At 38.7% G+C, this 27,793-nt stretch overlaps 1 protein-coding gene across 3 annotated transcripts in view; it reads right to left on the bottom strand.

Annotated features, from left to right (window-relative positions):
* ADAM22 (ADAM metallopeptidase domain 22) overlaps positions 1-27,793 on the bottom strand; it is a 126,658-nt gene that overhangs the window by 44,918 nt on the left and 53,947 nt on the right. For all 3 annotated transcript variants that reach the window (XM_090142841.1, XM_090142840.1, XM_031614366.2), the window contains exons 4-9: positions 25,257-25,323; positions 14,452-14,534; positions 10,135-10,198; positions 9,442-9,511; positions 3,756-3,826; positions 2,077-2,151 (exon numbers count right to left, since the gene is read on the bottom strand). In XM_090142841.1, coding sequence (XP_089998967.1) covers positions 2,077-2,151; positions 3,756-3,826; positions 9,442-9,511; positions 10,135-10,198; positions 14,452-14,534; positions 25,257-25,323 — 430 coding nt within the window. The remainder of the gene's footprint in view (positions 1-2,076; positions 2,152-3,755; positions 3,827-9,441; positions 9,512-10,134; positions 10,199-14,451; positions 14,535-25,256; positions 25,324-27,793) is intronic.

Here is a 27,793-nt window from a genome sequence, read left to right on the forward strand (position 1 = left end):
AGAAAACTGCTCAGAAATGCACATTATTGATACATTTCACAACAACTGCTGTAAGGAAAGCATTCTAAGATCTTCAGTGGAAAAAAAAATGCTATAGAAACAGGAATCCATTGTTATCTCTTCATTAGCTTTATTATCCGCAATATTAAAGGAAATTTCCAAATGCCAATACAGAAATTAGCAACAAAACCTCTATAACTGAGATTTCTTTAGAGGTGTTACCGCATTTGTGCTTGTATTTGTGCTTCAATCTAATAGATTTCCTACGTTTTTCCAGTACTTCTCTCCCTTAGACTAGATTCTGGGTTTCTTCATTTATAATATCACACTGCATAATGGCTCAAATCACTTTAGCAATCAGATTGCAAGGGCATCTTCACTGAAATCTGTACCGCAGTGTGACAAAGATGACCTTTTAACACTGAAGTTACTTTTTCAGATAATCTTGTCTGCAGAAACACAGACATAAATGAGTACCATGAGTATGAAGGTCACAAGTATCCTAGAAGAATTCAGGCACAGATTTTCAAAAATGTTTGACCATCTTGTGTCCCAACATGCTCAATTTTGGAGGGAACGTTTTCTGGAAGTTGGGATATTTTAGTGCATAAGAAGTGTCAGGCAGCTGGCTGGTGGGAAAGGAAGGCTTATGAGCAGGAATGGAGGAAAAAAACACCAAAAAATGAGGAAGTTTTTCACTTACTAGAATAACAGAGGAACAAGACTGCAAAGCTAAAAATGGTATAAAAGATGAGATGGATATGGCACGAAATAAATGGAGGTGTCCCTGGAGCTAGAAGCTGCTGGCTGAGTCCACCTGGAGTGCCACGTCTACTGCACACATAAAGAATGTGCAAAACACACCTATGTGTCATTGGGTAAGGAATGAGCCGAGAGCATGCCTCCTCTTCATGGAATGAAATTATGTGGCTTATTACAGATGTTCAAAGATATTTGCTTCAGAGAACAAACTTCTAAGTTGGCTGACTCTTGCATTGCCAATAATTAATCAAAAATTAGGAAGCACTGTCCCGAGACACATGAGGTCCCAATGGAAATGCTGCAGCTTCATGACAAACATAGTACTTCAGAAAATTCAGCATCTCTTATTGTTCGTTTTAATCTAAGAATTTATTGCTACTCTCATCAAACTGAGCTGACGAGAGTATGTTGGTATCACTAAAATTGTCTAATCAGAACGAAAAATTCCTTTTAGACTCCTATTGTCTGATTTTGCCAGTTTGAGTGAAAGAAAGAAGTTGCACCTTACAAAAAGGACTGGCAAAATGTATAGATACACTGATTTCAAAGCCATAAAGAATCATAAAATCACCTAATAATAAAATCAGCAGTTTGAAAGGCATCATTGGTCTCTGAGCTTTACCCAGTTGCTTCAGGATCAAATCCTACCATTTGTGTTTGAAACAAACACATCTTCAAGAAATACCCTGTTCGTGTTTGAAGACTGTGGGAGATGAAGAGTTCATCATTTCTTTTGCTATGCCTTTTATTAATTAATACTGAACTTCACTGACATAAATCTGTGCTTCACTAAGCCTTGTTTTTCTTCAATGCACTAATCTTTCTCATGCTTCTTTCCACTACATTAGAGAACCCATTTATGTTTTTCCCTAAGAAAGTACTCAAGCTTAACAAAACACATTTCTCTAAATTTATTTGGATGTATCAAAAAAAATCTAGTCAATATTAATCTTCCCATTGTTGGCAGCAGCTGCACAAAGTCAATGATTACATTACTGATTGCTGAGCTGCTGCACTGAAGACAAGTGCTGAGGAAAGTCTGAAAGAAAGCCATCAACTTAAGCCCCATTTTCATTAACCACCTTTTGATGCAAAGCTTTAATTTATGATGCTTTCTCTGATATGCAGGACTGCTTGCATTCTTGGTGAAATCACCTTGCTAACTTCAGACACATCTTCATCAATGACAATCTTTTTTCTTAAGGACAATTTATTCTGGCCATATGTTATTCTTTATCATTTATCACTTAAAGGAAGATTAAGACAATTTTATTCTACTGATAAACATAAGATATTGAAGTATGCCAGTCTTACCATTAGATGATCATTTACAATCATTAACTCAATGTATTTTGTTTCTTCTTCTATTTTACGTGGAATCTGACGAACCTACAGAGAGAACATCACCATAAGAGAGACTAATGATGACAGAGTACAGAGAAAGTATAACTGATAACTAGAAACAGTTTCGGCAAACAAGCTTCTCACACATATTTTTTCTCACACATCTTAATTTTGCTTTTAGATTTTGACGATACTTCTTGTGATTAATTATGCCACAGTAAAAAAAATTCTTAGCTGTACCCTATGAAGACAACTGTAGGTTTACACGTTTGTCAATTTTGTCTGGATTTGCAGTAAAAATGAGTAAACATATTTACTCTGTAACTGGTTGGGATATTTTGTGGAGGGTGAAAAGGAATGGACTGGATTTTTTTTCATATATATAGTCCTCATATTTCACCTCCTCTAGAACACTTGTTTGAGCTTAAACAATGAAATCAAGCATTTTAATCCAACTAATTCCAAATTTAGGTTTTCTAAAAGACAATTCTCAGTGAGGCCCAAATATATAAACTTTCTTTTTCACTGAGAAAGTAATCCTTTCTAAGCTTTTTACAAAAAAATCTCTGTATTTTTTATTTGCACACTGCCTGATTCACACAGCAAATGGAGTACCCACCTCCATCTCACACATTTACTTTGCATTTAGAAACATCTATGGCAGTGCTTCTTCATGGTGTTCTTGTTTTTCTGGTTTTTTTTCCAGGAGACTTATTACATCATTATGATTTGAAAATGCAAAGTAATGGCTAGTTTAAAGAAAGACAGCAAACCACCTGATGTAAAATACGATCCTCATGAATTATTTTTGGATTTTTTCCAGTGTCGTTCTAACTTCTTTTCTCAATCTGAGATGCTTACATTAGTCAGAGAGAAAGTAATCTTCTCCTCTCACTGCTCTCTGTTTAATGTTGCCAGCACTGTTCAGGCCCTTGAGCCAGCTCTATTTGACCTGTACCATCATTTCAGCTCCATTCCTGAAGCAAAGAATTGTTTGTCTTTCCAAGGCACAAATATAAGTTAATTTCTTCTCCCCTTTAAAAAACGGAGACTGAAATATCACTTTAGAATATTTATTTTAAAACAAAGTAAGATAAAGTAGGTACTTGTCACCATTGCAACATAAAAGTGATTTGTTAATGTTTCATTAATTAGGAGTTTCTGAAAAAATACGTACCCAAAATAGGATAAAATATTCTATTATTTTTTCCATGTGCAATGTAGCGGTGTTTAAAATTTTTACAATATTGGGAGAAATGTTATTCTTGAGATTCAGCAACAGATTAAATGGAGCCTATGTGAGGAAATGCTTTATGCTTTTACAAATGTAATGGAGAGGGTCTGCCATGCTTTGGCAATGCACACACACATCATAGGGTACCCAAAAGTTCTCTTGAAATTGACATTGTGGTGACACCTTAATTAAAGGTGACAACATCAGCACTTAACTCTTCAGGTACGCACTGTACAAGAGAGTCCAGCAATCCCTTGTCAACATTAGATACCACTTTCTGTTATAGCTGTATCATACATAGAGACCTCATGCCAGTCCAGGAGCAGCAACAGGACTCCATCTGGATGAAACAGTTCAGCAGACACAGAACAAACTTGATAGCATATTATTTATAAACAAGCACATTGACGCCTACCTGCCTTCTCCTTCTTTTGTGTCTTGGCTTTACAATAAACTTCTGTGATGTAGCATTCATGTGCCAGAACTCTAAGCAGAAAACACAGGCAAACCCGTTGAGTGTTTACAAAAATACAGCCCAACAATTACTGACCCCAATGCTTCATGACAGTAGTATGGCATTCTTCCATGCATCAGATGCAAAAGCAACTCCTTGTTTTAGTGTTCCAGTTAGAAAGAAGGCAATGTTACAGATGCTTCCCTGTAACAGGGTTCTTATTAAAAACTCTACTAGTGATAATCTGGCCTGCTGAAACAGATGATCTGGAGGAGTCATGCTTCAGAAAGCACAGCAGATGTTCTATGCCAAAACTTCACCACTACTGGGGATGTAATATTAGCACAGAGCTTCCACAGAACAAATCATATTTTTGGAAATTCAGCAGGCATTCACAGAGCTCTCGCAGTAGCTACCTAAATTAATAAGAGCATGAAAGGCAGAATTAACACTTTAAGAAGATTATATTCACAAAGTAAAACATGTTTGAGTTGGGAGAAATGTTATGGGATTTTGGCAGTGCTCCCTGTCAATACGATATTCTTCCCTGTTAATCCCACTGTTTCTTTAATGTGATAAACCTCTAATAGTAAGCTCCAAATAGTTTATTCTTTTGCCAAATCTACTACTAGCCACTGATGGAAAGGAACATAACATAAACTAAATAGAAGACAACGCTTGTTCTCACCCTCTCCCTCACAACTCCATGGGGGGCTATAAGAAAAAAGGGGCCAGACTTTTTGGCAGGGTCTGTTGTGATAGGACAAGGGGAAATGATTTCAAACTAAAAGAGGGAAGATTTATATTGGATAAAGTTTTCTATGACAAGAGCAGTGAAGCACTGAAACAGGCTGCCCAGAGAGATGGCAGATGCTCCATCCCTGGAGATACTTAAGGCCAGGCTTTACTGGGCTCTGAGCACCAAATATAGCTGTCCCTGCTCATTGCAGGAGAGTTGGACTAGATGACCTTTAAAGGTTCCTTCCAATTCAAATGATTCTACCATTCAATGATTTTATGACAATTCTACTTTTCCATCTTCTGGATTCAAAGCATCTCCGTCACCTTTCCCTGTACAATAGCAAACTCCTTCCTTATCTTGTATAAACATGCTTACTATTTACATATCCCCACAAAGACTTTTTCCTGAGTAAATTAAGTGCTTGCAATTGTGCATTCTGTAACCTTTTTCCTTTGCCTAGTTTCCCTCCTTTGTATTTTCTCCAACTTTGGACACCCTTTAATTCCCCAGGAACTGAAGACTGCAATAATTCCATGGCAATTTTACCAGTCCTATAGAGAAGTAGACAGCACTATGGAAGATGTGTAAGTTAAGGGACTCCAGTTCACACACCTTTATAGACAAGTTTTGATTGTGTTAAAAGCCCTCAATTGTTAACTTTTGCTGGTGTACAGGTTTTTACAGCACTACAGTTTCTCACTCACTTCTGATGTTGTATGTGATATATGTGTGTAGTGCTGCCTGTGTCATGCAATGTATGTTACCCCCCTGTTGACAGATTTGCTGTTCATGAGTGCTGCAGATTGTTTTTATACTGTTAAATCAATATACAGTGATATATTTTTTTAACATGCTAGCTATGTATATAAAGAGCTATTAAATTATGGTAAATGTGAATATTTCAAACAAGCCAATTATTAATCTTACCTCTCATACTGTAGTAAAATACCTGCAATTTCTATTTGAGGTTCAAATACACTCAAATACAATAATATTTGGAACTTGATAGAGCTGTTATGCCAACAAAGGCTTAAAATGAGAAGTTGAATTACCCATCTGATGAAGTTTCACCAGGGATAAGAGCTAACGTTAACCTGGAGTGGCTATTCACTTATAATGGAAACCATCAAACAAGCTTGGATAACTGGCATTGTCTTGGCTGTATCTCGAGAATTATGCTCTCATTTTGGTGCTTGAAATTTGCAGATATCCTTCTATGAAGGGGCCTGTGCAATCCTAGGCTTAGGAACATTTTCATGGATACACCAGTGCACTTAAAGATGTTCTGTACAAAAAAAAGATCCATAATAGATTAAATAATATCCAAGGATTTCTATCTATTGCTTAAAGGCCAGGAACCTCCAGAGCTCAGAATGATGAATAATCAAATCTTCACATTTTTAAAAATAAATTTATATTTGATTGTTCTTTGGGTGTGTTGATTAATTCAGTCTATGTTTGTGCCTGTCAACTTTTCATTTGAGGTTCTGTATTATCATTAATGAAACTAGTAAAAATATAACTTCTAAATCGATGAAATAGTAATTTACAACATGTGTACGGGATCCCAGATAACTTGACCAGCAAATGTGAACCTTTTCCCTACCATCGGAAGTCAGCCATCTCCAAGGGGAATGATGCAGCCATTAGCACTGACACATTAGCACACATTAACACTGCGCCATAACTCACAAGCTGGATGAATTCACACAGGGTCCATTTCCAGCCAGAGACCCTCAGGCTAAATAACACGACCAGCAAAATCACCCAGGAAATGCAGAGCTGAAAAAGCCTAGCGGATATTTTGACAGGAAGATATTACCTTGAAAAAATGTAAGGACAACTCACGTGACCCCAAAAGGAAGGGACATCTGTTATACACTACTTGAAAAACAACACCTTCAATAAATACTGTTGTCTAAGACAATGCCAGGGCACTAAATGTCTGAAGACAGACTGTGAGAAAATGTACAGTCTACTAAATTACGAAGTCAAAGGCTCTAAACATGCTAAATTTTTGGATGAGCTTTCTTTATTTAAAGTCATTGCCTCTACGTGCTATCGAAGAGTACAATACAATTTATTCTTTTCTGCAACAGCTATTTTCTTTTTTGTTTGTCTCTTTCTTTAAAATCCCAAAGGGCAAAAGAATGTAAAAAGTACATTGCTATTGAACTGTGGTAAAATAGTGGACTTTAACAACTACTGATATTGAGTAATCCCTACTATTTGATTTTTTTCCTTTCTAACATCAATATAAAAGCTCATGATACATCCAGTCCATTCCTAATGCAGAGCTGAGTGGAAATCTGAGCTTATGCACTGACTCTTCAAAAGATAAGAAGAAAATCCTGACATCAAGGAACAGCTGCTTACGCTGGGCAAATTGATAAATTAGGAAAGTATTAAGGAACATAAGAAATACTGATGCTATAATCTAACACAGTGCATGCTGTTAACAATAATGACTCTGTGGCAGTACTTCCAAAAAAAAAAAAAAAGTGAATCTATAATACAAGCAATTACTTGCAAGTATTTCTTAAAGAAAAGAACAAAAAAGGAAAGTTATGGCAATAGATCACACCACGCAGACTGCAGGGAAGACTCGGTGCAGGCAGCAGTGCTGGTGGGGCAGCACAGGCTGGGAGTGAAGGAAGAGGTGGGGTATGGTGTGCTGAGGGGCTGGGAAGGAACACCAAAGCTCATGTTGGGGAAAGGGTGGACAAGCAGATGGTAGTGGGAACAGCTCTCATCCTCTGGAGCTGTGGCTGTCCATGAAACATGACTTAAAAACAGCCTTAAACTGAATAACCAAAGATAAATAAAAATGATGGGATTTTCAGCCAGAGCATGATTTGTTACAACTACTAAAACTTTTACAACGAGCCTCAGAATAATGTTTCCAAACAGCATCACAAAAGCAAATACGGGCATGTAGAAGAGCAAACAGTAAGTTAAATTTTATTTCGCCACATATGAGATAGTAAGCACAAAGAGATATCACCTTTTCTCCACGTTACAAACATTTCTATAACTCAGACCATTAGCATTCCATAATTAAATCTCCTTTCCAACATTTTAAACAAAGTAATTCTATGAGCTCATGATTTTAATTCAATCAAGGGAAGCATCTTCCATTTGAAAAGCCAACAACTATTTACTTGTTATCTATGGTAAAATCAGAACTATGCACGTGTATCTGGATTTCTGTGAAAAAATCTGAAGCCTTATTTTGACAGATCTTTTGAGAATCAAGAAGCTTTGGTGGAGGTGAAACAGGTGGGTTCTGCTTGCAGTGAATTCCTTTTCATAATTTTTAAAGCAGAAAATAATTGTTTTACTCCAGAATCTTGAAAACATAAAATTGAACTATTAGGAAATCTTAGGAGACTGCTGACAGATATCTGTAAGTACCAGCTCTGGCAGTCTCCTGTTTTAACAATCTGAAACAGAAGACTTCTCTCAATCACTCAGCTGTGATTGCATTATTTCCAGACTTTCAAATGACATCCTTAAGAAACTTTGATACAAGATGCACTTGATTAGTCAGCCTCATGTTCAATACATTGTTCTCATTACTCTGTCATCTCCTCAAGCACAAGGAGTAACCACAGATCATGTGTGAGGTGCACATACATAGTAAGCTTCCAGATAGCACATGGACAGCTTGCTGTGCACAAGCACTTTGTGCTGCCCTTCCACCCCATTCCATCCTCTGCCTTGCCTAGCCATAAGAAGAAGGGACATAAGGCACCAAGCTGGGAAAATGTTGTGTTTAAAGGCAGAAAGATTGCTTCTCCAGAAGTGAAATCAAGGTGACCCAATTGTAGCAATTCCCTTGGTTGTTTAGGTTTTTGTTCTGTTTTCTCATTAATTCTCTGAACAGCTCTGCTTTGCTTAACAGTTAACAAAGCTGCATACGCCATGCTTCAGAACAGGATGATTCATCTTTTGGGCAGTGCCCAGCATGGTAGGAAACCAGATCCCACTGTTATCATAGAACAAATGATACTTGTGGCAATAGCACTGGACAACTGTAACTTCTATCTAAGAAGAAATTAGTCTAGAGTTGATTTCTACTAAAATGAGCATCTACGAAGGATAGTTTCATTTATCTAGCATTTATTTTGTAGTGTAAGAAAATGCATCTGTAAATATTGCAAATCCTTGACAGAATAAGTCATAAATAGTGCCATTTTTCTTCAATTAACAAGCCAACTTCTCAGATGAAAACTGATTTTTAAAAATCTCTTCTTACTCCATACACAAATGGATGGAGTAAGATCCATTACTTATGGATCTTACTTATTCTTACTCCATAATGTTTTGGGGAATTAATTACTACAAGAACTTGAAATCACTTCTAAAGTCATTTGTATTTAAATGAATACCTGCACAACAGTCAGCATCAGAAGAGATGCTGAATGAACTGGAAATTAGAGGGTCCAAGAACAACAATAACATACCCGTCAGACTTACATTCACACCATGATACTCCCTGTATCTCAAAATGGGAAAATTCCATGAAAAGTTATGAGCTGTTAGCAATGTGAGGTTTATTTTCATCACTTTTAGGCTACCCTATTCCTTTCTTTTCTGTAACTCTTAGCAGATAATGCAGTCTGTAGACTGCAAGACTTGTTAAGTGAAACATACACAATAATGTGAAGGTCTGGGAGGGGTCTGATTCATTGGATTCGAGTTTTTTCAGCCCTTCATGTTCTTTTCCAGAGCCTTCAGTGTTTCAGATCCTTTTTTTTCAGATCCTTTCTTTTTTTTTTTAAAATTAATAGGAAAGAGATATGCAAATAAACAATGCACTGTCAGAAGATTATTCAAAGATGATTAACAAATCTGATCTTAGACTAAAACAAATCAATAGCCATGAATATTAAAAAATCATACCAGATGGCAGGTCATCCAAAGGAAACTCAAACAACTTGGATTTGTAAACAGAGTGGAAACGGAAGTCATCCTGAAATAGTAAATAATTGCATGTATTAAAAATCAATAATAAATCCATCTTGTGAGCTTTAAAAAGACAGTTCTAAAGGGTCCCTTGCTATTCAAAACCTACATTAGGAAAAGTGCAACTTGCAAGGCACCATTTCTTTACTCTTTTCCCAGCTGTGATGGGATTGCTAACACTACAGTTACATCTTTTATTTGAAGTATGTGAGTACAGCAAGGAAGTCACTGAGCACACTTAGAGCTGGACTTAGGAGAGCTTCCCAGGGAACACTGTGAGAATCATGGGAGCTGCTGCATTGGAGCAGAGAGCAAAGCAGGAGGAGAGGGATATAACAAACACAGGGTAGGCAGTGCCAAAGGAGGGGACAGAATGCTCACAGACATCTCCTGCTGGCTCCAAGTGTCACAGCCTCCAGGAGTGCTGCACTGCTCTACTTCCAAGTGTTATGGAACATACACATGTATCACTACCTGATTTTTGGAGGATTACTTCTGTCCGTGATTAGGAGGACTCAGAAGCTGAGTTAATGAGTTGCTAATGAGGGGAATGAGTCTTATACCTAATTTGTACCTATGAATGTCTGTATTCCATGAAAAAAATACAGGACTATCAGAAGTTCTACTTACATCTGAATTGTAGTTTTCATCTGGTTCAATAAGGTAAGTATGATTTCCATCATAGAACATCCCACTGTCATGAGCAAGAGAAGTAAATTTAAAACAAACATTAGTACAGTATTGAAGTAAGTTTAAGAAGTTCACATATTTAAAAACAAATATTTCAGAAGAGAAGCAGTTAAAAATGTCTTCAGGAACTGAACATAATTCTGAATCATTTTTTTGTTTTTTTGCTTTAGAAAGATGCTCATTCCCATGATGATCTAGATAGACTCTACTTTCTCCCACAAATCTTCCCTACAGCATGCAAAAACACCACAAAATCCAGCTTAGAGCCAATCTCACACAGATCTACTTGTAATAAGGGCTCTGCTTTCAGAAATACTCATACAGAGGTTTTCAAACTTGCCTACAGCTTTCCCACAAATAAAAATATTATTAAATTGAACTAACCTTAGATTTTCATGGTTTTGATTTACTTTTTCCAAAGTAATATTGCATAGTACCAAGAACAAGGGGCATAACAGGGCGTTTGAGATGCTCCAGTAATAACAATTATGATAGATGGTCTCTTCTTCTTGAATTAATTCATCTTTCTAGAAAACGTCAATGCTATATATAGCACTGTATCAGTACAGACATTATATGATTTTCACGATAAGGAAATTAAAACCTCATCATGTAGGTTTCTAATGAGCTGTGGTGAAAAATACAGATATTGAAGACAAAGCCTTGTGCCATATCCTTGGTTCTGGTGAACCAAGAGCTCTTCCTTAGTGGCATAAAATCTTCATAATCATAAAATCTGAAGGTCACTCATAATATGCACTGTGTCATGTATCTTGAAAATCTGGCACTTTGCTCACAAACAACCACCATTTTTCTAAGTTCTATTGCAAAGTACAGTTCAGCTCTAAATGAAGTACTGAAGTGTGAAGGCATCCCAGATCAATGAAGACAGTGACACCAAATATTCTGGTACTAAAACTTGAATACACAGTAAAAACACAGTCCATTCCTACAATTATGCTTTCTATTACGAGCTACCTTAAGTTTATTTGGGTAAGGAGTTTAGGGAGGCATTTCTTATATCACTATTTTGATCTTCAAACAAACCAGCAATTTTTAAAAATTTTCCCTTTATTGCAGTGACATACATGCATGATTGGAATTAGGCTGTATCAGCATGTGCCTTTCAAAACGCTCCTAACAGGACTTTGAGCCTGGCTATAAATCTGATCTGCAAGTTAAAACTTGGCACGCATTACAGCAGCATAAAAGCGAGATCATTTATTTATTTAGCTTACTCTTTAGCAACCTCCTATACATTAAAAAAAATATCAGAATTATAAATGACAAACCCTGACACTTTTTTTTTAATGCAACTTAATTTTTAATCAGCAAAATGTTGATTTTGCTCAGGGCCTAATGCAGTCAGTGAAATATTGCCATTTCATTTCTGACTATTTAGAAATGTAAGTGTATATTAAGCTTGTAGACTATGACATCTCCTGGTGAGCATTTTTTTCTTAGCATCACTTATTTACAAGGTTAACCATTCAGCATTCACAGAAGTAGCTTGGGTTGCTGAGTCTATAACATACTTTGCCATGAGCACACCCACAATTCTGTGCTTATTCTCCAGGAACAAACACTGTCTGTGCTCCTAAAATAAATATTCTAGCACCTGCTGAAGTTTTTTGCCTCAGAAAAAATGTAAGATTTGGGGACATTTGGAAGGTCTGGAACAGTACTTCATCATGCTAAACCTCCTTCCTTCTCATTACAGTTTTAAGCACAGTCTGCAAGACCAAGCACTGTTAACAAATGACTTCTTGTGTGAACGCTGTACTCAGCAGCACTGACTTCTGATCAAGTCACTTCATAAAAAAAATAATCACAGCTGACCCTCAGATCTGACTTGCCCCCCATGGCACTTTTCCAATGACTTCAATAGTTTTAGGCTCTGTCAAGGTATCACACTGTGCTAGAGAGAAAGCAGTAGCAAAACACAGGCTATCTAAAAAATCCATATTTGGTTTATGTAAAGTCTTCAGAAAAACACATTTGCAGTCATGAAAGTCTAACTCGCAGTTACAACAGCAGTTTATGTATTTGCCACCAGTGGGCAGCAAAATCACAGCACAACTGGTTTCTGTGTGCCTGGCCTCCAAACACAGAACCGAGCACAGCTCAGAACTGAGCGCAGATCATTTATATCCCAGCAACCAAAGTGTTTTGCATTCAGAGTGCTTTGCATTAACTCACAGGGAGCTGTGGTTACTACATATCCCACAGAAAGAAAAAATTCCAGCGAGCTTGGAGTTAAAGTTGTAGAGAAACTTATTTCATTAGCAAAGTCATTAAGAAGAAATTCATAATTTGAGGACTCCATCAGCCAGTCACTCTGTTAATTTAATTAATGAAAAGAAGACTACAACATAGACATTACCAACAGAAGAACTCACAATTTATGATTAGAAATACAACATTATCTCTGCAGGCATGTCTGAAAAAATGTCTGCTCTAGCTGGCCAAGAATTAGGGATAGTATAAGTGAGAGAGATTAGCACGAACTTTGGGAATATGAAGCTCGTTATTCTATTAAAGGCATCTGTTCTGTCTCATGCATTTCCTAAAATTCATGAAAGTGGAGTTTCTGCCCTGCAGACCTTGCTAGAAGATCACTCTCCCCAGTTTTCCATATTCCAGTGAGACACTGAACTGCTGGTGCGAGTCTGTAGTATTTAATTAGCATTTGAAACAGATTATGGAGAAACTAGCTGTAATACTGGAGATGCAATGCCAGAGAAGGTAAGGTTAATACAGCACAGGAAAACAATACTTTCTTATACCAGATGCTGGAATTACAGTAAGCTTCATATTTCATCCTGTGTGAAGGATAACTGCTGAAACATTTCACAAAAGGAAAAAAAAAAGATAACACTCGAGAGAGCTGAATCGTACAGGAAAGAAAGCATCCTTCTTCACATTACTGCGTTAGAAGAACTCTATCTGAACATTAGTCAGTTTAAGAATACTGAGCAGCAGATCAGTCTTAAGAGGCAACCAGCAAAAGGAGGCCAGGATTGGACATGTGCTGCACCTCCTTCTTTTTCTGCAATCTGTCCTAGGAGTTAGCAGGGGCTTAGACCTAATGGATCACTGCTAATGGAAGCCATGAAGCTAAATCCCCTCAAGATGCAGCAGGATGCTGCTATTTTTAGAATCACTGACACCACCAAACCTGAGGTCAGTTTAATTGTGCTGCTCAACCTTGACAATAAATGAGAGAAGCACATCTCTAAGTCAGACAATGAGTGCAGGAATGATGGGTCTAGTGCATACATTCTCCCCCTTCCTCATAAAGAAAGTACAAATATAAAAGTTACTTGAATATGTGTGTGTGTGTGTCTGATACTAAAACTACAGAACAGTTGGATAACAATGAAGATTTCTATGAGCTGAGTCCTGCTTCCACAGGGAAAGCAATCTCCACGCTCAGGCTCTCCTGCTACCCTGACCTTTCCAGCTGATCTGAGCATCGAAAGTGCTGAGGTTCCGTAATTCCCAGAGTCAACAGACACTGAAGTGACTTGGTTCCTCTGTAAACCTGACAAGTATCTTTCAATAGTGCCAAAAGGAGACAGGTCCAAAAGCTGAGAATCAGCACTCAGCTCTGTGTAACCTTCAAGTGACAGGTGCTTTAACTACATTATCACTAAAACAATGTACTTTGAAACAAATTTGCACAATTTTTCATCCTTTATTTCAGATTTTCAAAGGTTTGACTATCTCAGAGGTATTAACCTGTGCATACAGTTTAAGACAAGCACTTCTGTGAAGAACATGGATAGGACTAGAAACACTCAACACTTACACTTTCCTTTCCTAAACAAAGTAGGAAAGAAAGAATAAATATAGCATTCTAACAATAAGAAGAGAACACAAGCAAATTTTGGATGGTTCATATATCAATCTTGGTATCATTTTTTCTTCCTGTAAAATGGAGCATTTTTAGCTACTTTCATATCTCTATTATAAACTATCTTTAAAAAATATCTGGTCAAAGCTGTTATCATATATCTTTAGTTAAAAAAAAAAAAAAAGAGAGAGAAAGAAAAAACTTGGGTGTTTTTGCAGTGGGTCCTGAAAAAAAAACAAAACACTTTTACAAGGTTCAAATTAAATTAATTTTATGTAAAGGTTATCAAGATAATAATAGTGGTTGCAAACCAATTAATGAATAAATGGCACTTACTTTTCTTTAAACAGCTTTGTTTAAAAGACTAAGTGAAGTTCAGTAAAAACAAACAGCAGACTTACTGTAGTCCATGGCATGTTGACAAGGCAACAAATGATACCGGATTTCCTCGAATTTTTCCCTGATAATAGCAGTGTTCTCCACCCTGAAATTGGAAATTGAGAGCATGAATCCACGGGATGTCCCACAGTATAATGCTCTAACCTGTCCAACACCGCTTTTATATTCTAATTGCAAACCCAGGGACATGGCACCAAGAACATAGCAGAGGTTCACCCCATCTCCTCTACAAGTTCAGTACAGAGTCAAACATCATCTTTTGGACTTTCTCTATGCTGAATGGAGATGAAAATCTTCAGTGTGAAATCTCTGGCATCTCAAGAAAATTTCAGATACAAATAGCTCCAGAAGCATCCATGTTTCTTCACTGAAGAGAGCTGGAAACAAGGGGCTTAGACTTGCCACGTGTTCTGCACATGGCTACATCAGAAGATGAGTTTTGCCCTGAGGGCCAGGCAATTTCCTACTTCTAACGAGAAAAATATGCTTATCAAATAATAAGATTTGATTAAGAAGCAAACAAATCAAAAACGCTCCCTAGACTCCAAAGCTAAAAGAAACTTTAGTTTATATTTGCCTCTTCTATAAATACTGTGAATGGAAAATACACTTCTCAAATCAAATCCAGCCAACATTATTCAACTATCCCCCTACCCTTAGTTTCACAGAAGTTGCACTGATTGTAGAGTAAGGCTTACTGCATGTGCACTGAATGTATTCAGCACTGCACTGTAAAAAGAACAGGTGAATAAAAACCACACAAAGAAACAGTAGATTAGTAACAAAATTAACAGTCAAACCATATGAATGAGCTGAAAATGTATGAGGAACAAAACGCTCTCTCCAAAAATTACTTTTGCAGTAATATTCCTGTAAAAGGTTTAACTGATGTCAGCACATGAAAATAGGAATATATTGAAAAAAATATCAACAGGGAGTTGTACAGACTTGTAGCTGTGGAAGGAGTTTGGAGAAACAAGACAAATTGGTTTGTTCTCAGAAAATACAGTTAGTATGAATCAGAAGTCAAATTTCAATTTGCAAAATTGTGTCCTTATAACCAGAAGAAACATTTACTCATGCTAAGAATCCAAAAGATCCAAGTCTGTGGCTGAAAAGCGGGTTTTGATCTTCTTAATGAGAATCAAATAAATGTTCCAAGATAATACCTCCAAATTAATTTATTTTATAATAAATCCATGAACAATATTCTATGCATACAAATCTAGAAAAGAAAAATACAAGAAAAACAGGTTTAAATTTTTACCTAGGAAAAATGTGATTTAGACACATTCTATTCTATTTAATTAAACCAAGTCAAATCAATTGAATTTGTTGATCTCTTGAGGCTCACGCTAATTCTGACAGAGATAGAAATATAACTCTGATCTCCTCAGTCTCACAGACCCATTCTTACCACTGCAAAAAAATGATTTCTTTGCACCAAGATTTGGGGGATACTTTTATACACGGACTTATATTTCCCTATTAAGTTGCAGTATTAAAAAATAAAAATAATAAAAAAAAAAGCTAACTTTATTATACGAAATCCTTCTAACAGAATACTCTAGATGAAGTTTTGAGGTTTTGTACCACCACCTGTCACAATCTCAGCAAAGAAATAAGGAGGTGATGCAGTGAAAGCAGGTGGCACAAGCGCTCGGAAAAGTGATTGCTTAGTGCAATAACAGCATCTCATGCAGGTAAATCATGCCTGTAACATGGCATTTGGTGGAGTGGGTGCATCCTAAGTTTAGCAGATTTCATTTCAACAGTCCACAAAACATGAAAAGAGAAGCACTTAAAGCTATGAAGTTTGGGACTGGCTCTGCAATGAGAGTTCACACAACTGCAAGGATTGATATAGATTAATGTTTTTCCTAGAACATGTGTAGGTCTGGACAAGAAGTTTCCTGACCTTGCTTCTCTGTAGGCTGACATCTTCTTGCTCCTGACATGTACTAATGCTTCTTTACAGCAGGTGCTGTAATAGAGAACACCGTGCTGCAGAAGAATGGCAGTAAGATGTAACACCTCTGAAAGATTAAGCACAATCACCACATAAATCCACTTTTGCTCTATTATTGGAAACATGCACTGAAGGACCAGGGTTGTCCCTCTTCTCTATTGGTGCCTGTAGCTGAATGACAGAAACTGAAAAAAAAATCTTGCCATTTCAGTTTTTCCTAAAAATACTCTGGTATTATATGAGAATTAAGACCTCCCTCAATAGATGAAATTAGCAGCATTGCCAAAAACAGTCCAATCAACAGAATCAAGGTCTTTTTATGAAGAAAGAGCTATAAGCTTCCCATAGCCACTACATGCTTTTCTGCCCTCTGAAAAGCAGCGAGTAATTGTCCATCTCCGCAAATCAAACCACCAGGCTGGCCTTTGTCAGCTACTGAAAATGGCTCAGGCTACAGATAAAGAGGAAATAATGCTGTTCTCCTGACACATGTCACTAAGAGAGATTCACACTTATTCCTTTCTGCTCTAAAACTGAAAGCAGCCAGACAGGGTCCAGAAGAAAAGAGAAGTTTGATTATTTTGCCTGCACAAGGTGCACAGCCATTCTCCATGCTGCAGTTAGCACAAGGCAAGACAAGTTCTCTGCCAGCATTCATGGCGCTTGGTTATCTGTTGGTGAGTTTCAAGAGCAATATGGAAGATGTGGATACTTAATAAGTCTGGGCAGCTAAAAATGGAATAATATTATACTTAAAAAAAAAAAAAACAAAAAAAAAACTCAAATGAACTCATAGTAGGATCCATTAAAATAAATGAACCATTATGACAGTGGTGGTGAATTCATGATTCAACCTTGGTCTTCATGCTTAAATTGAATAACTAGACAAATCCTAATTTATATTGTTCTATGAACTTCGACAGCTCCCTGCTGACCACCTCGTAGCCATTATACTCATGTCAGCCTGAGTTTACCTTTGGTTATATTTGGTTAGTTGGAATGGCAAAGATACTGAAAACATGAGATGGCAGAGATGCTGGTAATGCAGATAAAGTGTGCTCCTATTTCTTTCTGTTAATATAGCCTGTCCCCTCCCAAAGAAGCACTAGCTGTTGAGTAATCACCAAAAAGGCATGAAGAACACATTAACCACTACTGAAGGATGGAAATAAAGAACAGCCATTGCAGTCACTGGTGGTGGAGGTTCACTCTTCTCTGCAGTTTCAGTTACGAAAGTATTTGCTGACCAGACACTGCCAATGCTTATTATTCACTGCAGAGACACTATGACCTTCCCAGGGGAGGAAAATTAAGGATGCTCATTCATTTGCCTTCAAATAACACCTGACATCAGATCTTCAAAGTAAGCAGTTTTCCTGCAATTAGGAGAGGTACTTGCCATTAAAACTCATGCTACGCTCAAGACACTGACCCTAAAATTAATAACTTCCTTCTTCCAGCATTACATATTCCTGTTTTAATATCCATTAATCCAAAGGAAAGGAGATTGCTGGTCTAGCTCAGATCCTACTAACACAGCTCCCTTTTCCTTTGCAGCAGAAAGCTCTCAAAGGCCAGCTAACCTCTGTGCTTCTTTTCAGAGAAGTGCCAGATAATGATTAGCTCTTTAAGGAGCTACCCATTGCTAGGCATGAGTTTTAAAACTGCTTCCTTAGTAATCACTTAGATCTATTTACAAATTATTGATGCTTGCTCAAGTTTTAACCCATTAATAAGTAACACAGTGCATGGGAAACTGCAATAGAAAAAATTCTCTATAGCTGACCTCTACAGCCAAAAATGACTCATTACTGATAAGTTTCAGTTCGTACAATGAAAATGAAATGTGCAATGAAAAGTCAAAATTGCACATTGTCCTGTGTTGTAACTATGGACACTGGAACTGCATGGAGAGACTAATACCCATTTTAATTGCCAAGTGCTGATGCAGCGGGGATAGCCCACTGGTGTGGCTGCACCATCTCCTGCAGCTGCCCAGGAAGCACCTCAGGAATGTGTCACTGCTCCCTCACAGAACAGGTCTCTGCATCTAGCTACACGGCAGCGCAGACTCCAGAAAGTCAACTGGTTTGAAAACGTAAAAGTGCCCTCTCTTCTTAGGAAGACAGCTATCACATGAACCATAAAACAAAGAATCAAAGTGTGATAGAATCATTTGGCTATAACTCTATTTCAGGTTTCGAAATCAGAAATATGAATTCAAAAATTAGAGATAAAGCATCCCCGCTTCCTAGGCTTTTTCCAATGCCCGTGTTTCAGGGCTGTTGGCAGCGCTATCAAAATCACACATGTGTACACAGTGGGGTCCTGCACACAGCAACTCGCTCCAGCTGCCACGGGTGACTCGCAGCAGTGCTTTCAGCAGATAGCACTTGCCATCAGCCCGGCTTCCCGCTCTGAGGCTAAATGAGGCTTGCATACACTGCCCAACAGCTACAAAAGAAGATGCTCCTCAAGTGCAGCTGCAGGGTGTGGACACAGCTTGTGTCAGCACAACACCATCTGGGTCAGGAGCTGCCCTGGCACCTGCTTGGAAGCAGCCTCTTGCCTTGCCTGAGTGCTAGGAAAAATGACTTTAATTATCACCTGCTGAATGCAGATGGGTCAGAAGAGAATAGGGCTGGTTACCTCTTCCTCCTTACTCTGTTAAGTTTAAATCAGCAAGCATAGCAGTGCATAGTTTTTCTGAGTCAAGGTATTCAAGCCTGTTAATGACAGCCACTTTGCCCCTGTTCTGCATTCTAGGAAAAAGGGAGCAAACCTTGAAAGGGACACTGAAGTCTTTGTAATCTACCCATACTAATCTTTCACAATAGTCCAGTAGCCACTACTGAGTCTGCAGCCAAATTATAAGCATGTGATGTGCAAGATTACTATAAACACAACACAGAAGATAAGATGAAATGTTGGCATGTATCTACATGGATACCTATTAGTCAGAATGTGGTAAACACCTGAATAGAAAGGAGAAAAGTATTAATCAGATTTCCTTCCTGATTCTTCATTATTTCTGAATGACAGCTTATCTTGAAGTGAGAATTGACAGAGCTGAAGACAGCCTGGAAACATTAACCCAGCGTATATAACACAGTGCCAGTTCAGTATCTCTATGAAAAATATGAGTTGAGACAAAGACTGTTTACAGAACTCAAGATCAAGTAAGTAAAGATATCAAGCTGGAACTTTGCACGGAAAAGCTCCTTCAGAAGTACAGCAGCTTCAGTTTGCTTTGCTTAATTCCTCCTCAAGGGGATTAAGTTAAACACAGTAAGATACTTTAATTTTTTCATAAGAGCCTCTACAAAAGGATTTAATGTTCTTTAATGAGCTATGCTCAGGCTTCATGTGCATTCAGTTTACAGAACTTTGGTGCATTTCATTCTCTATGTATGCTGTACATTATAGCACACGGAAAAATATCTCCTGAGGTACACAAAGGTTGGCAGGATTTGTCTATGAATTCAGATGCTGGGCCACAGAAAATCACAGAGAACAGCACTCAGGAGGTGTCCCCTTGCAGTCACAAAGCCACCCTAGTTCATCTCAGCAGAACCAGGACTACAATGCTGGGGCCCACATCCACAGCAGGATGAACACTTGGAGCTCTTGAAGGCTTTGACTTTCTGGCATTTTTTCTCCTCCAGGACTACCTTAAAACAATGGATTTTTCTTTATGCCATAAAGAGAAGAAAGACAATATAAAAGCTGCAAGATTGTAGATGAATCATGAGCTGGGATTCCTTCTAGTGCAGGATATTTAAAACAAGGCCTGGGAAAGGCTCCTATACTGAATGCTGCTACTTTTAATTTCCTCCTTCACAGCAGCAGAATATATGGCTAACAGAAAGTAAGCTAGTAATAGCAAGGAGATAAACGGGTAGATTTAGGAAAGTTAATGCAAATGTACACTTCCAGCACCAGCTCGCAGGACCATTAGGTCAGGCAAATGCATTATATAAGATGACTGATTATTCAGCCTTGGTATCCCACAGGGGATACTGTGTTTTACTGAAACCCGGAGGAATTGCCTCCATAATTCAAATAATGCTAAAACAAGAAAGTGAGATACTCCTCAATGCTTCTTAATTCAGAGCAGCAGCTTGATGCTGTTAGAAAAAAAGATACCCAGAGCAAACAAAAATGCACAGAAATTTTAAAATGTTGTCAGCTCTTCAACAGGACACATAATAACATTAATACTATCCCTTATTTATTGGAACTAATTTGACCATTCTGATGCCATGGCAGCACCTGGTTAGACATGAACCATGCAGTCATCCTCTGTTCCATTACTTATGCACTCCTGTCTTGCAGCAAAAGCCCTATAACTAGTCCCTAAGTGAAGGAAGTTGCCATTTTATTCTATCAAATTTCATCCCACTTTCATTTACTCTACTGGTCAAAGACAGACAGTTCTCCAGATGCTCCTTCTGTGGATTACAGTAATTCCCAATTTTGTACTTCTATTTTCATTAACACACACAAACTTTTTTTCACATAAGTTATTAAAGAAAATTTTCAATGACAGAAGTCTGCAGATCAGCCTTAGGAGCCACCTATTAAACTGTGTCAGACTTCTAGATTCTCTGTCAGCTATCTTTGGCTAGTTTACTGTTAAACTAGAAAGTAAATTATGGTCTAGATTTATTAATCATTAGCCATGAGGCAAGCAAAGCTCTGTAGAGGGAATGGGATAGAGAAGCTCTGACAATGTTACGGGAAGCCTTGGACAAAATCTTCTATCAAATGAGTTTTCTGCTACTAACAGCTTCCCTAGTCTCTGGACACCACCCAAAAAAGACCTGCCAGAAATAGGCAGATATAATTCCTGCATTATTTATGCTTTGTTCCTTTTTAGGTTTCTTTCTCCCCTAGGGCTGCAGCACCAGGTTGTACAGGCACGGGTATGTGCACACACTGCACAGGGCAGAGCCTCCAGTGCCACCACCACTCATGTGAGCTGAATTTTTCAGGAACAGAATGTAATCCCTGCCAGGGAAACCTGCTTAGCACACACGCTTTTCTGCCAAGCTGAAACTCCTTCCTCTCTGGCTATGAAATGGTGAGGCATCAAAAGCTGAAGAAAAATGACTGGATTTCTCTGCACAGCTCAGACAGCGGGTGACTGTAAATCTGGAAGATGCTGGTGGAAGCCCTTTGCTATAAAGCTGGAAACACAGCAGTCAGTGATAAAAAAATACCCTGCCCACAGACAGGCAGTATATTCTGGTTGCAACACTTGCAATAATTTGTTAGTGTAACCTTATGATCTGTCAGTACCTGTGATGGTACAGTAAAACGTTTGAATGGAATTTATGTCCATCCCTGGAGGCATTTGAGGCCAGGTTGATGGGGCCCTGGGCAGCCTGATATGGTGGGAGGCCCACAGCAGGCAGTTTACAACTGAAAGTCCATTCCAACACAAGTCCTTCTGACTGTGATTCTATGTGATTCTATGATCCCATGGTTAGGACATGGTCTCCCTATGCTCAAGGATTAATGTGTGACAGATACAGCTGTTGCCCTTGGCCAATGGATTGCATCTCAACACCTTCTGGAGAAGAGCAGGTCAGCAGGACAAATAAACAAAAAGCAGTGCCTGTCATATCAAAGCCTCTCAGCTATCTCTGGCCTTTTGAGACTTGAATATTTTGCTCCCTTCTGGAGAGCAAAAGGTAATGTTGTTTCATGCTTTAAGCACTTTTACTATAATTTTGTGCCCAGGATGCAGATTGTATTTACACTAGTACACTTACTAATTTCAGAATTATCTATGAAACACAGCTGTGTTGTGTCATGGTTCAGCCCATGTGGTTATACTGAAGCATGCCATCAAAAATGCCCAGAATTAATCTATTACGACTTTACCTGTGCAAGTTCTTTTACTGGGATCTGTGTCCAATGTTCTTGACAGGCTAAAAGAATTACTTCTATAATATCTAAAGTGGAAAAGTGAAACATTTCGTAAGAGAAAATGTCACTGAAGAGATACCAGTTTTTCCTTCTTAGGGGAAAATCCAGCAGTGTGAATTACTCAGCACTCTGGCTGGTTTTTTGCCTTTCATCTCACTGACAGCATCAGTGACAGAATGATAACCCAAAAAGAGAGAGAGAGAGATAAAAGGACACAGAGATATACTGCAGCAACATAAAGTAGACACAAGTTGAGTGTTTATGTGCTGTGAGCATAGGATGATCTGGGCTGACAAAAACAGGAAAAAGGTAAGGCATGAAGGGCTTTCTCTCCTTAATTGATTATTCTCTTTGCTACCAGAGGGAATTTAGGACAATACTGCTGCTTTCCTAAGAAACTAGAGACATAAAATAAAATGGGGGGAAACACTGAAAATAATTCAAAGATCTACCTCCTTTTGTTTTTCTTAAGCATCACATCTTGCTGCTGGTTTAATAAGAGTGTCTCGGGTGCTGCTAAACTGTGTCAAGTCAACAAGGACATCTCACAGAGAAGCCTTCCCTCTGCAGCTGCTAAATAACGGCACTGTGCAAAAACATGCACATGTTCCACCTTCACAGTGGTCTGATTTATTAATGAATTATGCAGGAAACGAATCTAATTCAACCTTCTCTTATAAGCAAAAGGGAGTGTTAAGCTGAGGGCTCTCCTCCCTTTCTCATTCGAAGTGGTCTTTTAAATTCTATGAATATTTCTTCCCTTCCCTGTACCTTCATCTCTCTGAAGCATCCTAAGGAGAAGCAAAAGATCTGGACGTGTTCTGTAGCACAGGGACTTTTACCAGGGGGAATGGAGAGGAAAAAGAGCAGTAGAAGGCGTTATCAGCTCTGCATGAAGTATGAACATTGTAATTATTTATGTTTTGCCTCGTATGTATTAAAAGCACCAATATAAAGGTTGTTTTACAGGTACTGTAAATAGTTGCCAAAGAAACTGAGGGTACTAAACCATGATCATGAAAAATCCCTATATTTGCAGGAAGATTTTCAAAACATTTGACCTAAAATGACAGCTCAGTTTCTCAAATGCCAAGCAGAAACTGCTGGGATTTTCAAATTTATTTGAATGACCAGTAGGGCTCTCCAGGGCACTTACAAGTACTCTAAAAAGAACCAGCTGCTCAGGAGCAGGAAGATTTGTTTTAAAGCAGCGACTGGGCACTGAACCCAGCCTCACTCAGTGTCTGGCATCAAAATGTACTTCCAAAATCCTTCTTCCAAAATCCTTCTGATACCTGAATTTTTCTGAATGTTTGGCCACCATCATGGCCAGAAGATTCTTTGGGACGTTTTGGCACAACAACTGCTTTCCTCTCTTCCGATACTGGATGCTCAATTGTATCAAAATGAGCAAAATAAATGAAAAAAACCCCCCTTCTTGGACTGCTGCTGGCTGCTGGTGGTGGGCAAAGCACAGAACAGCCCCCTCGCCCTTCCCTTACCACAGAGCAGAGGGGGAATGTCACCCCAGAGGAAATGACCCTCCATTGCAGAGAGAGGTGAAACAACTCTGTAAGCCTTTTTCTTTTTCACAGTTCACACCAACTCAGATGCCAAGACCAAGGTGCCAACGAGGTCAGTTCTCTAAAGGTTTGATAGCACTGAGTGAAGCAGTGGAGAGCCTTTGCTGATGCTATGCAGTGATCCTGCCCTGAGGTTAACTGAAGGGGAGATGAACTCTGGGACTCTGGAGGCTGAGAAGTGATTTGCCCAGAAAACTTTCATGACCTTTCTCAGAAAGGCCTGACTCAGCTGTTTCTTCCCCATGCAACTAAGTATTTGCATGAGAAGAGCCACTGATTCACAAATATTTCCTTTCTAATTTGTCCTGATTCAGTGATAAGACTCTGAAAGTTTAGTTTGGCTAACTTCTACATATACCTTGATGAGACAAATGGGTCCTATTAGCATCAGCTATTACATTTATTTCTGTTTTGACTCATACTCTGAATTTGAGTCGAGGCTTCTTGATTGCTGAGCACAGTCGAGAAATTAGCTTTATGAATTAATGGAACACACATGCACGTGCTCCAGTCTGAAAATGTATTCAGACTATTATCAGGGTGCAAAGTGAAAGTAGATTTCAAGCTTACAAACTCCAGAAAGGGACAAATCAAAGGAAATAAATCTTCAGGTGCTCAGAGCCTAAACTATTCCTTTGTCCACTTTCATTTTTGCTTTCACATTATAAGCTTATTTATTCATTTCAGAGTAGTTAGATGATCTTGGATTGAGTAAAAATGAAAAAAGCCTTTTAAATTAAATGTAAACTAAGAGCAAAATTTGACTTAATAGGCAAATTTAAAGAGCTTCAATTATGCATAGCATATTACTTTCATGTACATTTTATGTAATCTACAGTAATTTTATATCTTTCTCCTACACAATACCATCGTAACAACCAGAAGGTCTTCAGGAAAATTTTCCCATGCCATGCACAAACAACAGAAGCACTCCTGCAAAGGCAGTGGAACCTCCTTTACATGAGTACTGCATTAAAGAGGACCTTGTAACCATTGTGCCTACAAACGTCCACAGAAAGAAGCCCAGGACTTCAGACAGTGACTAAGTATTTGAAAATACTATACAGTAAATCTTGCTACATTTACTAGCAGAAACAACGAAGTACACATTTTTCATGAATACCATTCTGATATAAACATTAATGTACCAGATTTTTCATGTATAAGAAAGCTGAAAATTTAGAAGACATAAAACATGCTTGCTTCAGAAGAGTAAACTGCCTCAAAAATCAGATCTCTCTCCCTTTAAGAAAATGAGTTTACATTAACATCAAAAGCAAAGCAAATTGAAAAAGGCAAAGTATAAAAAGGAGACTCTTACTTTAACTTCCACTGCCTTTCCACCTTGCTCGATATGCCTCTCAAGGTATTCAGAAGACAGCAGATCACTGCAAGAATAAGAAAAAAGAGCCATAAACCTTATGCATGTGTTCTTGCATGCTCTCTCAGCAAGCAATGATTAAACATTTACATTTGAAAAGGGCAAAAACTGCAGGATACTCCTAAAACGTTCATAAAAATCACAGAAACAGCCACCTCCAATGGAGCTGCACAGTACATGGGATACACTGGCTTTTAATATCAGAAGGCAAGAAAACAGGCTTTTTCTTTATGGAATGTTCAAAGCCATCTACTGATAACAGTTTTAATTGAAGAGACTTTTCTGCTTGCTGTTTGAAGAGAACAGTAAGGAAAGTAAGTGGGGAAAAAAAAAAACAAAAAAACACAGAAGAGTGAGAAAGCAGTCGGAGGCACTACTACAGCAGGCTGCACTGGAGCAAACATAGCAGCTGCCTCCAGCAGCTGGACACAACAGCATAGTAATGAAATGTCCCTGTAATACCAAAATGCATCCTACAAGTGTACTCACAACATTGTGCTTAATGGGCAGATGAAGCCACCAGCCACAAGAGCAGGCTCACAGCAGGTCTGCTCCACTGCAAGTGTGAAGGTGGATGGCTGGAGCCAAGCCATCCTTTGGCCACAGGCAGGCCCATGCAGGAACCAGTCCTGTGTGCCCTCTCTGCAAACCCCAAGGTTCTCATGGCATCAGAGGAAAATGAGTTGGGCAACAACAAATCCAATCTTAAAAATAGACAGTTTTCAAACAAACACTAAAGAGAAAAAGTACTTTGATTTGAGGCAAACACATATAAGAAAAATGCACACTAAGAATTTCATGCTAAACCAGTTAGGCCCTCATAAATTATTTTCTAGGCAAAATAATACCTTATCCACCAGAAAATTCATTGAATACTTTCAGAAATTTCAGAATTCCACCTGGATAAAGTTTGCATGAAGATTTGATATTGTTCTACATAAGAGGTGACTGAACTGATGAAGATGAGGTCCTGGTGAAGAAAGCACATCAAAAGGCCTGCAGACGCAGGGACACGAGATAATGAGCACAAACCACCCCCTCTGCAGAAGAGGCTAATTTGCATGTTGTTCCTTCCAACAAAAAAACACCAGGGGTGTGAGAGGGAAAGGATGGCAGGAAGTGGTACAGAGCAGCAGAGCTGAGACTTGAGCAGGTGGGAAAGCCTGACAGCCCTTTGGTTTTGCAAGGTGCTGTTGCTGAAGGACAGTAAGGATATAGGAGAGGTGAGGGCAGAGGGTGGTGGGTGCTGCTGGGACTTTGCATTGCCCAGCAGCCACTCAGCTTCCCAGAACCTCAGCCTGGCAAAGCAGGCAGCCAGGTCATGGACATTTTGCTCACATTGGCACTGGTGACTGCCCAGATCAAGTCCCAAGTGGCAGAAGGTTGAAGTATGGATCCTTCCATATCAGCCCTGCAAAATGCCAACCCAACATTTTCATTAACAGCCCAGGCACAAAAACCAGGAGCACACTAAGGAAATATGATGATAATGCTAAGTTGGAAAGAAGACAACTGAAAAAAATTCCCACAGGAAAGAGCTGGATGATGGTCAAGACTGGATATTGCAAGTGGGATAAAATTCAATTGCATAAACATCAAATTCATGCACTTAAGGGCTAAAGGGAATTTCTCTAACATTATTTTGGAGGACTCGGTTTCTAAAGGAGAAGAGCCCTGACTGCACTTGTCTTGGCAAAGAGATTTGCCAGATCAATAGGGTGTCTTCCTGAAAAACACACCTGTCATTCCAGAATGCATGAAAGCCGACTTATTTCTAGCCAAATTGAGGTAAGATTAATAACACTGACCAAGTGAGATCTCTTCTCAAAAGCTCTGGGCAGATACTTGTCAGAAAGTTCCATTACCTGAAAGCAAATATAGGCCCATGAGGTAACAGGGAATGGAGAGCTCCAGGAGTCTTCTAAAACGTGAATTGTAAGGGGATTCAAATGCATCAGGATTTGTACACCAGTGCATGAAGATAGCCATTTAAGCTGTAGAAAATGCTGCTGTGACCTCAAATAGACACTGACTGACAGTGAGTAAATGGAGACTGGCTGCTAAAATAAAGGCTTTGTATTTGTATCTGAACACAAGCAACACAGGCAGTAAGAAGAAGGATGCTAACAAATTTCTGAATGGGAGACTTTGAGTCTGGGAAAAGTTTTCTGGGGAAGCTTTACACACGCTGTTCATTTATGCTTCCCCCTCAGCATTTGCCTGAGGCCTGTGCCAAGTGCTCTCCCATCCTGAGCTGTGCCACCCTGCCCTAGCAGGGCCCAGTTTCTCCTCAGGGCTGTGCAGGGTCCCTCAGTGCCCAGCACCAGAGTCACCAGCAGTCAGAGTTCTTCTCCCAGCCACCACATCTTGGATGGATGTTCCTAGGTCCCTTAAGTTATGTTTAGGAGCATGACTCCTAGAAGGGTCTATTCGTTTCATCCATCTGCTTATCTATATTGGAACAGAAGTAAAAGGAG

This window comes from Phasianus colchicus, chromosome 6, assembly GCF_987193195.1.
Source record: "Phasianus colchicus chromosome 6, bPhaCol1.hap1.1, whole genome shotgun sequence".
Taxonomy (NCBI): Eukaryota; Metazoa; Chordata; class Aves; order Galliformes; family Phasianidae; genus Phasianus; species Phasianus colchicus.